The sequence below is a fragment of the Aspergillus eucalypticola genome (genome assembly GCF_003184535.1).
Source record: "Aspergillus eucalypticola CBS 122712 chromosome Unknown BO83scaffold_32, whole genome shotgun sequence".
Taxonomy (NCBI): Eukaryota; Fungi; Ascomycota; class Eurotiomycetes; order Eurotiales; family Aspergillaceae; genus Aspergillus; species Aspergillus eucalypticola.
In genome coordinates this window covers 257350-270566 of record NW_020290306.1, presented here as the reverse complement: position 1 = coordinate 270566, position 13217 = coordinate 257350, and the positions used below count along the sequence as shown (strand labels likewise).

At 48.2% G+C, this 13217-nt stretch overlaps 8 protein-coding genes across 8 annotated transcripts; 6 read left to right on the top strand and 2 right to left on the bottom strand.

The window, feature by feature from the left end:
- Positions 1 to 436: 436 nt before the first annotated feature.
- On the bottom strand, positions 437 to 1925 carry BO83DRAFT_402664 (uncharacterized protein; the record flags this gene model as incomplete). Its single annotated transcript, XM_025533552.1, has 8 exons — positions 437 to 474; positions 518 to 719; positions 752 to 942; positions 1010 to 1120; positions 1172 to 1324; positions 1373 to 1399; positions 1452 to 1644; positions 1725 to 1925. 8 exons carry the CDS (start codon positions 1923 to 1925, stop codon positions 437 to 439), a joined length of 1116 nt encoding a protein of 371 aa, XP_025383719.1.
- A 1220-nt stretch (positions 1926 to 3145) lies between these two features.
- On the top strand, positions 3146 to 3898 carry BO83DRAFT_382144 (GFA family protein). The gene is made up of 3 exons (XM_025532167.1): positions 3146 to 3292; positions 3354 to 3516; positions 3581 to 3898. The coding sequence occupies exons 1-3, from the start codon at positions 3227 to 3229 to the stop codon at positions 3772 to 3774; spliced, it is 423 nt and encodes a 140-aa protein (XP_025383718.1). The 5' UTR covers positions 3146 to 3226; the 3' UTR covers positions 3775 to 3898.
- A 737-nt stretch (positions 3899 to 4635) lies between these two features.
- Positions 4636 to 5562, top strand: BO83DRAFT_455700 (hscarg dehydrogenase; the record flags this gene model as incomplete). Its single annotated transcript, XM_025537038.1, has 1 exon — positions 4636 to 5562. The coding sequence occupies one exon, from the start codon at positions 4636 to 4638 to the stop codon at positions 5560 to 5562; it is 927 nt and encodes a 308-aa protein (XP_025383717.1).
- A 106-nt stretch (positions 5563 to 5668) lies between these two features.
- Positions 5669 to 6822, bottom strand: BO83DRAFT_402661 (double-time; the record flags this gene model as incomplete). The annotated part of the gene is made up of 4 exons (XM_025533551.1): positions 5669 to 6060; positions 6127 to 6630; positions 6679 to 6751; positions 6799 to 6822. 4 exons carry the CDS (start codon positions 6820 to 6822, stop codon positions 5669 to 5671), a joined length of 993 nt encoding a protein of 330 aa, XP_025383716.1.
- A 660-nt stretch (positions 6823 to 7482) lies between these two features.
- BO83DRAFT_392858 (uncharacterized protein) lies at positions 7483 to 9304 on the top strand (the record flags this gene model as incomplete). The annotated part of the gene is made up of 2 exons (XM_025532957.1): positions 7483 to 7869; positions 7928 to 9304. The coding sequence occupies 2 exons, from the start codon at positions 7483 to 7485 to the stop codon at positions 9302 to 9304; spliced, it is 1764 nt and encodes a 587-aa protein (XP_025383715.1).
- A 283-nt stretch (positions 9305 to 9587) lies between these two features.
- On the top strand, positions 9588 to 10205 carry BO83DRAFT_411512 (uncharacterized protein; the record flags this gene model as incomplete). Its single annotated transcript, XM_025534316.1, has 1 exon — positions 9588 to 10205. The coding sequence occupies one exon, from the start codon at positions 9588 to 9590 to the stop codon at positions 10203 to 10205; it is 618 nt and encodes a 205-aa protein (XP_025383714.1).
- A 348-nt stretch (positions 10206 to 10553) lies between these two features.
- Positions 10554 to 11952, top strand: BO83DRAFT_369668 (D-2-hydroxyacid dehydrogenase family protein). Its single transcript, XM_025529869.1, has one exon. The coding sequence runs from the start codon at positions 10775 to 10777 to the stop codon at positions 11798 to 11800; it is 1026 nt and encodes a 341-aa protein (XP_025383713.1). The 5' UTR covers positions 10554 to 10774; the 3' UTR covers positions 11801 to 11952.
- Positions 11953 to 12010: 58 nt separating this feature from the next.
- BO83DRAFT_382141 (uncharacterized protein) lies at positions 12011 to 13180 on the top strand. The gene has a single exon (XM_025532166.1). The coding sequence runs from the start codon at positions 12330 to 12332 to the stop codon at positions 12849 to 12851; it is 522 nt and encodes a 173-aa protein (XP_025383712.1). The 5' UTR covers positions 12011 to 12329; the 3' UTR covers positions 12852 to 13180.
- Positions 13181 to 13217: the final 37 nt, after the last annotated feature.

Sequence of the window (13217 nt, the reverse complement as noted above, 5' to 3'; positions counted from 1 at the left end):
TATACAGGCCGACAGACAATACAGTTAATTCTACATCAAATCACATTTTGGATGAATTAGTAGCCTGTGATCGTCTTACAGCAACTTCCCATTAGATCCGATACGTTATTATTACTACTGGCAATACTTCGAATCCGGTTAGCTTTTCCCACTAATAAACTACTGGGTTATTTGTAGCCATCATTCTCGTTACTAGTAACTAGTATGGCAATGAATACGGAGTTATGAAACCGATATATAAAATACTTTGTTAAACGCCTTCCATGTTCTATTTTATTATAACACTATAATGTCGGCCTTTTGCTCTGCTGTTGTGTCAGTAGTTTGCTATAGTATGGTATGGTATGGAATTCCAATAAGCCAATACGACTACTAGTCTGGCCCGTGAAGAAGTTAGATCACCAATGGTTCGCTCATAGAGGAGGTCCTATTAGTGTTAATTAGACACGTCGCGATCCCTGAATAGCCATCCTTCTGCCAATAGCCGGCTGAATGTCTTCCTTATCATCTTCCGCACTCGCTAATAGTGCAGACTTGAGTTCCGCAACTCTTTGGACAGTCTCATCATAGCATTCGTTACTGACCCATCCCTCTTCGGACACACCACCTACCTGATCATACCACTGACTCACCACCTTGTTCAGATTGAGCCATGTTTGTTCCTCATCGTGGAAGTCATTCACTTCTTCCGCTGAGAACTTTAGAGGGCAGTGCTTCCCCTCTGTATCAGGTAGGTCAGTTAATATTTCACCACCCGGACTAAAGCTCCCTTCGAAGTGACTAGATTTCCACTCCACTGACGGCCCGCCCTATCAACGAGATGCTGCCGAGGAAGCAAAATGGGGTCACGTAAAGCTTCAAGATGGGGTTTGTTGTAATGGCCGTTGAAGATACGGTAATGATAAGATAGTAAACGTCGCCGGTAGAGTTCATCCGCCTCGGCTTTTCGAAGGAAGTGATGGTTCTTTAAGATCAGTTGACTGTTGGAGATCGGGGTTTTCAAATGCACGAGGATAGCCAGCTGCCAGCAGGCGTGTCTCAATGAAGGTGTGCTGCCAGTCAATGATACAGGACACAGCACCAGACTCTGGTGAAGTAAAGATATTGTTTGGGTTCATATCTTTGACATATTAGAATGAATGATGGCGCACACCACAGTTTGAACACTTACCAGGATGCCGATGTGTCGGTTTATTGAGACGACTGTTTGTGTCCTCCGGAAGCAGAAATGGAACTAAAGCGAGGTACTTGTCCAGAAGTGGCAAGTAATCAGCCGGATACTTCAACCCAGGAAAGACGCCATTATATGGGAAGTCCAATTCAACTGGTTTCCCAAAGCAGCGGATTCATTCAGCCTCTTTTCTAGCAATACACGCTAGGTACTCTTTATGGTCGTTCCCTGTGAGGATGAGAAAGTGGAGGAATCATCATGTCCAATCATAGAAACTCACAGGGTCCACGATCAATATCCAGAGAGGCTCTTCTACCGTACGAAAACATGCAAATCGCTGTTGGACCAATACAACATACTTCAGGGTCTTCGTTGTGTGGTACATCGGGAGCACATAGAGTAGCCTGATGGTCCTGCTGAATGTCCTTTTTGAAGTAAAGGCTTCCGATAGAACCAAAAGGGATGTTGAAGAACTTCCCCCAATTTCAACGGAACTCGATGCAAGATTATTCCGATCACGTTTGCGCATGCCATGTCATTTATTCTGTAATACAATACCCATGGCCTTCTCCATTAGGATGTATTCCACACCGACAGTGTTATCCTCTGAAGGCGAATACCCATATAGCTGGGGAACAGGGATGCCTTTTGCATAGAGAAAGCATAGGGTAGCAGCTTCGCTAGCAGTGGCATAGTACTTTGGACCGGTAAAGCGATATAGTATCTTCGCAATAACCTCGAATCCGTCATTCATTGTTATGAGGAAGACACGGTTGAAGCCACCCTCTGCTAATTTAGTGATGTGAGTGGCATGCCCATGGTCCCTGCCGACAAACTTTCAGTTTCTCGTAAAAGAGCAATATGATCGAAAAACCCTTGTCTTAATGACGTATATATTATACTTTGCTTTCAATGCTTGGAGGTTGCTTGATTTAAGACCACGCATTATTTCCTATCCGACCGAAAAACATATTCCATATACTATTTCTAGATACTGATGCTGCAAATGTTTTTGCAGAGTAGCCAGCGTACCCGGCGTATGAGTTGATCTATTCTCTGGCACTTGGCTGACCAAGATTAGCCTCCAGCACAATTCGTATCTGAAACAGGCGATCATGGTACTAGTACTGAAAAGAATGTATAAAATATGATTAGTGCCTCTCAGTCCTTACAATGAGTCTGTATAGGGAAGAAGCAGGGGGCCACCGCAAGGGGAAACCCGGGCGGGCGCATTGTGTTGTCGGGCTGCAGGTCGGACTGGCTTATCATGGAGCCGTCCGAGTGTCTGTCCGTCAATAGACACTAAACCTCTCATCCTCCGAAGACAATTTCATCACAGGTAATTCCTATGATCTGAACCCAAAATTTCTTTCTCATGTCTAGACGAATGAAATTTAGTTTTACGTCTCCTTCCCCGTGGCAAGCACAATGCCGCTTCATAGGACTGAAGCAACACGCGGCCCTCAGCTTCCATTCTGGGACTGCGGCAAACTACGACCTGCACTCTTATGTATCTGGTAGATTTATTCTTAACAAATTACTCCGGCTACACGAGCGCTACCTTGAGTATGATATTGATAGGCGGTGCTAAATTTGGGTAATGCAGACTAATACGACTTATTTAGTATTATGCTACACTAATACCCCGCTCGCTCAAGGAAAAGCTCTAGATCTATGGCTGATTTGTCTTCCACAAGGCCCGAAACCTAGTTTAATCAGTCTACTCCTCGGGCTGATAAGGTATCCCAGATAATCCTGTACAGTAGTTATCTTCGTTCGCTGATGCTTATATATTTGCCGCTAAACTAGTTAGTTAACTAGCTGAAACGCCGCCATGATGACTCAACGGGGAGGTGTTGAGCTTCAAGAACTATACCTCAGCCCCAACCCGCTTACGTTGGGATTACCTTAGATTTGTAATCTCAGGTTCTGAGCTCACCCCTGTGACTATTAATATATAGCCGCCTCGTGACTCTCAGTTTAGAACAACTTTCATAAGGCACAATTCAGAAAGATATTATCTGTATACAATACCTAACAACCCATACTTTGAAAATGACGACAGGCAGCTGCTTCTGCGGGAATATCCAAATTGAGTTTAGTGGCGAGCCTATGATAGTGGTTAGTACCCGACTGGGTGTCAATGCCCTTCAACAAGGATAGTCTTCTAATCAATGAATAGGCCATCTGCCACTGCCATGACTGCCGCAAAGTCACCGGCACTCTGTATTCCTACAACTTCGTGTTCAAAGATGTCAACGTAAAGATCACAGGGAATCCCAAAGAGCTACCGAAGACGTCTGACAGCGGAGTTCGGATCGTGAACCATTTCTGTGGTGACTGTGGTATGTGGTTATACCGATCACTCAATATCTCTGAGTTACATCAATTGACCTATGGTGCTGGTAGGTACGCCGCTCTTCGGATATAAAGTAAATGCCGATGGAAGCGCAGGTGGATTCAGGGTCGTGCGTGCTGGTGTTTTCGATGATGAGATCGTGAATAGATATAAGCCAGGACATGAAGTCTTTACCAAGAGACGGGTATGTTGGCTTGATGCTACGGAAGGAGCTGGGCAGTTTGAGGGGATGGCGCCTCTGTAAGGCATAGAATGTTGCGGTGGGACCGTAGGTAGCTTACGAGATGAGGCTGAGTAGGTATTGTTTCGGCGTTTCATTAATTGAATTAGTCACTCCCTGTTACACAATGAATGGACTTTTATGCATACTGAATGTCTCTTTTCTGAAACTCACTGAATAGTTCTGCATCAAACATGCCATGGGGAGACCGTCTGGATGTTTGAAGATTTGTGGTCGACTTAAAGTGTCAACGTTAAGCTTGCAGCTTGCGGACGGAAAGTGGAGCCGGGCTCTAGCTACAGGGTACCATGTCCATGGGACTCGGAGTGCAAATAGATCAAGGACCTTGGTGAATAAATCAATGCCATATTATGTGGTCTTACACAAGGGGTAAATGGTATGCGAGCCACGTGCACTAGTTATCCCCGAATGTATCTATTTATCTAACCTTATCAGTCCGCGCATGCAAGGGATAATGGTAGATCTACAGGCAATCATCATCAGTATACTAAGGTTGTGCTCAACACAAGCAAGTATACCATCCCAAGACACTTCTAAATCTTGATTAAACAAACATTTATTCCTAACCTAGTAAGCAGCTAAATTCCCGAGACCCTCAGCCCATGTCGGTCCAAAGAGCCCGGACACCGACCGGTCCCCATGCAGTCTATATCCGCCCTTAACAACTAGATGCAACACAGGATCCGGTCTCCATACAATCTCCGACCGGAAGTATATACAAAGTCCGAGTATACCACGAATACTTCAACAGCAGCTTCACCACCCCAAAACTTCATCCCAGCAATCAACAATTGAATTAATCTACACACACTCACATCATAAAACCACACCATTTACGATCAACCACAACCAACCAACCACACCATGTCCCCCCAAATCTTCACCATCCTCCCTGCCACCAGCCAGCAAGGCCTCTCCATCATCTCCGCTATAACTGACCACCCAACCCTACGCAACGAATACACTCTCCGCGCCCTAGTCCGCAACCCATCTTCCCCAACAACCCAATCCCTCACCAAGCAAAGCATCGAAGTCCTTTCCGCGGACCTCAACAACCCAGACACCCTCACCTCAGTCCTAACTAACACACACACCCTAATCCTAATAACCCTAACGGACTACTCGGCCCCAGACCTCAAACACCAAGAACTCACACAAGTGCAAAACGTCATTTCCGCATGCCCCAGCAGCATCAAACACATCATCTTCAGCAGTGCCGTGTCTGCTCAACCTCACGGACGGGAAGTAGACGTCTTCGACTCGAAGTTCGCTGCTGAGGAGGCACTACGCACATTAACCTCATCCCACGGGATTAAAGTATCTGTGTTCTATCCGGGCATGTTCATACAGAATTTCGAGACGTTCATGAGGCCTCTTCCTGATCCGGAGGGAAAGGCGGACTTGGTTGTGTATAATGTTATGGATGGGGGGAAGAAGATCCCGCTGATTGATGCGGTGAGGGATTTGGGGAAGTTTGTGGTTCCGATTCTGACGGAGGAGACTGAGAGGGTTTATGCGGCTAATGGGGCTTGGTCGTTTGAAGAGGTGGTGGATATTATGGGTAGGGTGATGGGGAAGAAGGTTCGATATGTCAGGATGGAGGAGGAGGTGTATGCCGGGTTCATGCCGGGGCAGAAGGGGTGGCAGGTCGTGGATATGTTGAGGTTTTATCAAGAGGTTGGGTATTATGGGGGTGATGAGGAGGGGAAGGTTAGGGAGACGTTGGGGTTGGTGGAGGGGGTTAGGGGGTTTGAGGAGTTTGTGGGGGAAAAGTTGGTTAAGTTGGAGTAAGGGGTTGATTCATATTTGATCTAAGTAGTGCTTTGCTATATAGCTGTTTCTGTTTATCCTTATGGTGGGATTGTTCCGGGTGTTCTAGAGAATAGATATTTCACTATTAACTAGGGTTGCTACTTGACGAAAATGATACATACGGATCTTCAGCTGGTTCTGCAACTGCCTCCTTAAAGCGCTTTTCTGTCCAGTCAAAGACATAGTCATGGCTGAATCCCTGCCGCTTGAATTCGGCTGCGAATCTCTGCCGGAGCTTAGAGTAGTTCGGCCGCTGGTTATAGCGCAGTGATCTCACGTGTTCAAAGTATTGTTTGAACACTTCTGGAAGATCTTCGCACAAATCATCCAGAGTGATTCGTCCTTTCTTGTTGCCCATCTGCTGTTCGGGACTTTGGCCCCCAACAGTAGTTGTCATACCACTCCAGGGTAATTTATCTTTGAGAAGGTCAATGAGCACGTAGCCAAAGCTCTCCATATCGTCCCGATACGTCTGACCTACACCACTGTTAGTATACTGTAACAACTAGTATATCATCCGAAGGGTAATAAGGGAAAACACACAATGTAACTGATGCGCAGCCCTAGGTGCATAGTCGTTCGTACCCAGGAACGAACCTGCCTGATCTCCGTTATAATTCATCGGATTGCCAGGTGCCATCACCTTCTCATGCGCAAGGCCCATATCCACAAGATAAATCTTATTTCCCTCACGGCCTCTCCCCATGAGGAAATTATCCGGCTTCAAATCCCGATGGATAATACCCTGGTCATGTAAAGACTTTAATCGACAAATCGCTTGGTCGGCTATCAAAAGAACTGTCTTGAGGCTTAATTCCCCCCCGCAGAAGTATCTGAGGTCCCAGAGACTGGGGCCTAGAAGTTCCATACCCATGACGCGGTACTCATCACAGACGTCGGTAGGGAAGTGGAGTTTAAGCATGCCGGTGGATTTGCCCTTTTGGAGCTTCTCGTAGAAAAATGACTCCCTGGTGAGTGAATCAGATAACTTTGTGCGTTCCATTTTGAGCGCAACGCGCTCTCTGGATTTGGTATTGAGGTCGGTTGCTGCGATGGTTAGTTTTTGTTAAGGAGGAAATGGAGGTGGGGGGTTACCTTCATAGATTTCGCCATAGGTGCCCGAAGAGATGTAATTGACGAGTTTGAAACGGCCTGCGATGATGATATCCTGATCTCAATTAGTCACTGTTTCTTATGAAAGTTGAACTCACTCACGAGTTGTTTCATTTTCTTTTCCATTTTGGGTTAACTCTACTGAATTATGCTAGGAATGTGTAGGCAAGAGGGAAGGAAAGCTGGAGAAGGCATAGATGCTTATAGTAATCTGTTAAAACAATGGTCATAAAGGAAATGGGAATGCTTTCGCTAAATTCTGTTTGTTAGATATATTCTAATGGGTTTGAAGGTGTATGACTTGGCTGGCGGTGTTTGAATAGCATAATGGGCGTCTAGACAAACAATGGAAGTCATCATAGTGTTTCAAAGATAGGAAAATATAATGAGCATTATACTTCAGGCATTAGCCGTCTCAACAATGCACCTGCCTTAAGGGTAGATACATGATGCTGTATATGAATACCACAGTATTACAAACAAGGAAAGCTCTTTCTATTACGCAGTTCACAATAAAACGTCAAAAGACCTCTTGAACACCCTTTTGCCTGAAACTAGTGAACAAAGTCTCTTACACCTGAACTGGACAATAGACAACAGTTGTCAGCAACATCACACCGCTGAAACAAAGAACCAACACAGGCAAACAATGAACCCGGCGTTCACAATGCACTGTGCAACCAACCCACCTATATGTAGAAGCAAAGCAGGACGGGACTCTCAAGATGTGTCATGGTCGAATCCAACACTTCCTACAAACAGACACATCAACCGTACTGTACAACCATGGCACAAACTCCGCCAAACGACGAACAACCCCACCAAAAGGCCATCGCAAAGCGTGTCAAACGTGAGCTAGAATCCCAGCACACCAGCCCTCCGCAAGTATCCCAACCAGCTCGTTATCTAGATCCATTGCCCTTGAAAGGAGGAATGGCAAAAACGAAGAAGTCGGCTGCCCGTCGAAGGCAAAGAAAGCTTTTCAGCCAGCAATACTGGGATCAGCATCCAAAGATCCATTTGACTTACAGCGCACTTATGGAGTTCCGCCACCGCGAAGGAAAGATCAGATGGGGAAACGGTCGTGACGAGACACCACCTTTGAAAACTGACTGCAAGTCTGTCGAGGACTTTGCGAGAAGAGGCGGGCCTGATTTGACGCACCTGTGTGATGTAGGCTTCCGCCTTTTGTTATAAGCCAGACTCATTAAAAGCTAATCTACTAATCTAGTATCAACATCGTAGCAATCGAGACCGCGAATTCGATGTCCCAAAACTCAGTATGCCCGCTATCTACGACATGAATTTAGAAGGCTATCTGAATCATAACGGGGTCGAGAAACGGCTTGGTAGGGAGCGCGAGCCGTTCAATATCGGTGATCTTCGACGGATAATGATGCAGAATCGATCCGATCTGGATAGTTTTGGTCCCGGGGCAGCGCGTGGCATTGGTAATATGTGCAGGCAATATAAGACTAATAGCAACGTGCTGCCAGGCATCTACCTGAACCTCTTCGGCGCCCGATATGACAGCACCATGAGGCATACAGATGGGCCGTTAGAGGGAACGATAACAGCACTCAAGAAGCATTTCTACAATCTGGATCCTATAGTGCCGCACATGATCTCGGCCAGGCCTGATCTCGTCGATGGAGCCGATCCGAAGGCCCTCGTGGGCCAAGTGAAGGAGGAGAGTTCGGGGAGTGAGCCTGTGCGAACGGGCAAAAGAGGAATTGGGCAGGGAAAGGACAAGGCGACGGAAAAGGGTAAGGGGGGAGTAAAAAGCAAAGACCAGAAAGAAAACCAACCACCAATCCACACAGAGCTTGAAGGATACATTACCCCCTATCACCTCTTGGATGGTGCGGAAAAAGACAAAGAAGATCCCAACAAGATGATCTTGCCGAACTTCTTCTTTTACAACATATGCAAGCATGATGATCGGCTTGCTGGGGAACGTGCTGCCTTGCATAGCGGCGCTCTTGGAGCACGGGCACTATTTGAGCTCGAACATTACGGAAAAGACTATCTTGAATTTAGCGGAAAGGCGCACACGTTTGTTGCCGTGCTTGCGACTACCCATATGACTATCTACGCTATTCATGCTATTCCTCCTCAAGCAGAGGGGAGAAAGATGGACTTTCAGATTACGGCGATCAAGGCTTTCAAGTTATTTGATGGAAATCTCGGGCAAAATGAGCTGGTCGCACTGGTTAAGAATGGGGTTACTGCATTAAGGAATCTCAGGGAAGAGGCATATCGCTATCGGCAAAGGCTCATTCGGAAAGCAAACGGCGACGATGGCGACGACGATGACAGTAATAATGGAAACAGTTCCCAAAGCTATAGTGAATCAGGGGGCAGCACTAGAGCAGGCAGCAGCACTGGAACTGGCAGTAATTCTGGTAATGGTGGTGATGGAGGCAATGGTGGTGACGGTGGTGATGGACGAAAGCAATATGACGGTAGCATGGAAAATGGCAGTGACAAAGCTGACAGAAAACAAACTCTGAGTGTATCAGCGACGGAAAGAAAGGCGGGAGCAAATGCTGGAGTAAGCCTTTTAGAATCTATGTACAAACTCGTGGGACGACGAGCACAACCGTGACAACCTGACTGAATTGAGGTTCTTATGCATCATCATACTCCCTATATAGCTTCCATAATATACACTTATACATTGATTCCAAAACCTCACCGTAGCATGCAATGAAAAGTACCACTTAATCAGACCATCATGAACAGTAACACAAACCATGAAGCCACAAAAGTCACGCCCCCAGCAAGTATATAAAGTCAACAAAAGTCTGATCTATCAGATTTTCAATTTTCAATCTGCAAACTCCACCACCATCATTACCACCATTCCCACACCATCAAGCCCATCCAAAATGAACCCCCCAAACCTCCTCCCCCACAACCACCATCATCATCATCATCACCATCACCACCACCACCAACCCCCCACCCTAACAACCCACCTAACCCACCTCCTCTTCCTCCCCCTGCACGACCGCATCACCTCCCTCTACCACCTATCCCGATCCCTCACTCCCCAAATAACCCCCACGGGGACACGCCTCATCACCCATCCATCCTTCACCGGCCCCGCACCCCTCGACCATCTCGGCACAATCTACATCACGACAGGTCGCGACTGCGTGGCCAACAACGCCGACCTGAGCACACGCATCCTGCACGCCGACGTCGGCGCGCTTCTCGAATCCATCTACGAAAAGAGCAGGGAGATGCTGGATGCCGGGATCCAGGACGGGAGCGTCGTCTTGTCCGAGGAGAATAAGCTCCGGGATGGTGCGGGGGCGTGTTGTCGTGGTGAACCGGAGGTGATGTTTCGGGAGGGGTGGGCGGTGGAAGAGGCGTTGTGGTTTTATAGGGTGGATTTTGAGAGTAGGTGGGATGTTGCGGATCGGGATGGGGAGAGGGTGTTGTTTAGGGCGAGTGTGGAGATGTTGGAGAGGGCGGCGGAGTGGGAGGGGGAGGGGATGTAGGTGGTGGTGGTGGTGTGCTACGCTGTTTGGATGTTTGGATAGGTACTGGGAGCTAGTAGTAGTAGTAGTAGTAGTAGTAGTAGCTTGTTGATCTGCCAGGTGGATGTAACCTGATAGCAGTATGGAGGAATAGCTCTGTGCTTCCATCATTTAGTATCTTATGGAGGAATAGCTCTGTGCTTCCATCATCTAGTATCTGCTGGGATGGGTGCTGGAGTGGAGTATCCGGGGTAGATCTACAGTGGGACAGAAAAAGTATTTGGTTCATAATTTAGTTGGGTATATGGGTGCTCTCGAATGAATTTTCCCTTTTAATGTCGATAATGGTACATATACACAATATATTTTAATATTAGAGATTTAGAGTATTGTCCCTGCATCAAGTCCCTTTATCCGAAGTTGCCCCTCCGATGATCGGTGCGGGGAGAATCTGAGCTCATCGCGGGGTTCCGGATATACCCTCATCCCGGGTTATAAGCCGGCTTTTCCTACCAAATTATTTATCACCATAGATACTTTCTATCCACCACACTACGTTCACGATCAATCTACTTCTGAACACCATCAAGATGCCTCCCAAAGTCGCCATTCTCGATGACTACCAGAACATCTCCCCCCGGCACTTTGCCCACCTAACCTCCCGCGTCGACATCAGCTACTTCCCCGACACTCTGAACCCGCGCGACCCCGCCCAGCACAAGCAACTCATCCAGCGCCTGTACCCTTTTGAGATCATCGTCACTCAGCGCGAACGCACTCCCTTCTCCAAGGAGACCTTGTCCGCGCTCCCCAACCTCAAGCTTCTCCTCACCACCGGCACGCGCAACCTCGCCTTGGACTCCGCCTACTGCGCGGAGCGGGGCATCCCCGTTGCAGGGACAAAGTACCGCCTCACCGGCGTCCACTCCACAGTGCAACACACCTGGGCACTGATCCTGGGAGCAGCGCGGCACATTGCGCGCGACGACGCAGCCATCAAACGCGGCGAATGGCAAGGGTCACTCGGTCTGTCGCTGGCGGGCAGAACGCTCGGATTGCTCGGTGTCGGGAAGCTCGGGGCGCAAGTGGGGCGGGTAGCAGTCCAGGCATTCGGGATGAAAGTGATTGCGTGGTCGACGAACCTAACGCAGGAGAAAGCGGACGAGCAAGCAGAGGCGATGGGATTACCTGCAGGTAGTTTTGAGGCCATTCCCCAGAAGCTGGACTTCTTCCGGCAGGCGGATGTGGTGAGTTTACATAATGTTCTGTCGGAGCGGAGTCGGGGAATCGTGGGGCGGGAGGAGCTCGGAGCGATGAAGAAGTCCGCGCTTCTTGTGAACACGTCACGCGGCCCGTTGGTGGAAGAGACGGCGTTGTTGGAGACGCTGAATCGGGGTGGGATTGCCGCGGCGGCGTTGGATGTGTTTGAGACCGAGCCGTTGCCGGCGGATAGTCCGTGGAGAACGACGGCGTGGGGGAAGGATGGGCGGAGTGAGGTGCTCTTGACACCGCATATGGGATATGTGGATGAGCAGATCCATGGGTGGTATGAAGAAGTGGCCCAGAATTTGGAGCGGTGGTTGGATGGACAGGAGTTTACGGTGCGGTTGAATTGAGTTTGTGCTGATTCTGGGTGGTGTCTTCGTTTGGATGTTCAATAGAAGCGGGGATGTGTGGAATGGCGTGGAATGATGTCGATATTTCAAACTAACTAACTACCTAGTTTATTGAGCCCGAAAAATTAGACTAAGAAACTCATGCACGCATCAAGAATAGGATTGTACTCTAATGCAGGCAAACCAGTACTATTACGTGATGTACCTCGGCTGATCCACCAGATAACCATAAACAAAGTGCCTATTCCGTGATCATTCCCGCCCTTCCACTTTAAACTCCATGACTCTGCCAATAGTCCTGCGTCATCATCTGCTGCCAGATCCACTCGTCCGCAGACATCCTCGGCCGATGCAACATGCTGGAGGTCCTTTGCGCCGATACTTAAGGAGGGGAGTAGGTGTCCGTCGGTACTCCCAGTAACGCTCTCACCTCTTCCTTCCTACCTACCTACAATACAACCTACATAACTACTACACCACTATCACTACTTACTCCTCTATCTACCTCTCCTCCAAAATGGCAACCACAATGACAACCACAACCACCACCACTACAACAACAACACAAGAACCCACTCCCACTCACCCCACCCTAATCCAAGTCAACCGCAGCCCGATTCCCTTCGCCAGCGGGGCATACAGTCTGGTCTCCGCACCCGCCGGCTCCCTGCTATGCAAAATCACCGGAACCACACCGTCGAAGAAAGCCTACACATCCGTGCAAACAGGACGGGACAGCCACATCGAGCTGAACTCCGATCTGGTGTACTGCAACCACTCGTGTGATCCGACAGTCAACTTTGACATGCACAACATGGAGGTGCGGGTGGTGGATAACCGCGACTTGAAGGCGGGGGAACCGTTGACGTTCTTCTACCCGTCAACGGAGTGGGAGATGGATCAGCCGTTTGAGTGTACGTGTGGCAGTGGGGAGAAATGTAAGGGACGGATTGATGGTGCGAAGAACTTGAGTACGGAGGTATTGGGGGAGTATTGGTTGAATCCGCATATTGCTGAGATGGTGGCTGAGAGGGAGGCGGGGAGAAACTAGGGAGTGAGTTAGTGAGGGGCATGCATAGTGGGGGTGGGGTGGTGTGATGGTAGACTAGAGGCTTGATAGACTTAGACTTTGGTGTATATATGATCAGTGGGTGGATTTGTTGTGTCTTTGGCTTAGATGTATAGAATTGTTGGTGTGTTTATATCTGAGTGTTTTGTATGAGTGGTGGGAATAGATTGTGGTGAGCAGATCTTGTGATTGTTGTTCTGATGGTGGTGTTGCTATAGTGGGGGTATTATAAGGCTGGATGTTTCACGTGCCGAGGTAGAGAGATAAGAGGAATCAATACTATTGTGATTTGTGTTCAGGGGCACCTTAGCTTATTGTCAAGTTAGGAATCTGAGCAGGTGTACCTTA

What these genes read in the sequence shown, in the direction of transcription:
- BO83DRAFT_382144 (XM_025532167.1), top strand. Translation starts at nt 3,227, where the DNA reads ATGACGACAGGCAGCTGCTTCTGCGGGAATATCCAAATTGAGTTTAGT. An exon ending in GTGGCGAGCCTATGATAGTG is followed by an intron (nt 3,293 to 3,353) that starts GTTAGTACCCGA and finishes ATCAATGAATAG; the next exon opens with GCCATCTGCCACTGCCATGA. An exon ending in CCATTTCTGTGGTGACTGTG is followed by an intron (nt 3,517 to 3,580) that starts GTATGTGGTTAT and finishes TGGTGCTGGTAG; the next exon opens with GTACGCCGCTCTTCGGATAT.
- BO83DRAFT_369668 (XM_025529869.1), top strand. Translation starts at nt 10,775, where the DNA reads ATGCCTCCCAAAGTCGCCATTCTCGATGACTACCAGAACATCTCCCCC.
- BO83DRAFT_382141 (XM_025532166.1), top strand. Translation starts at nt 12,330, where the DNA reads ATGACAACCACAACCACCACCACTACAACAACAACACAAGAACCCACT.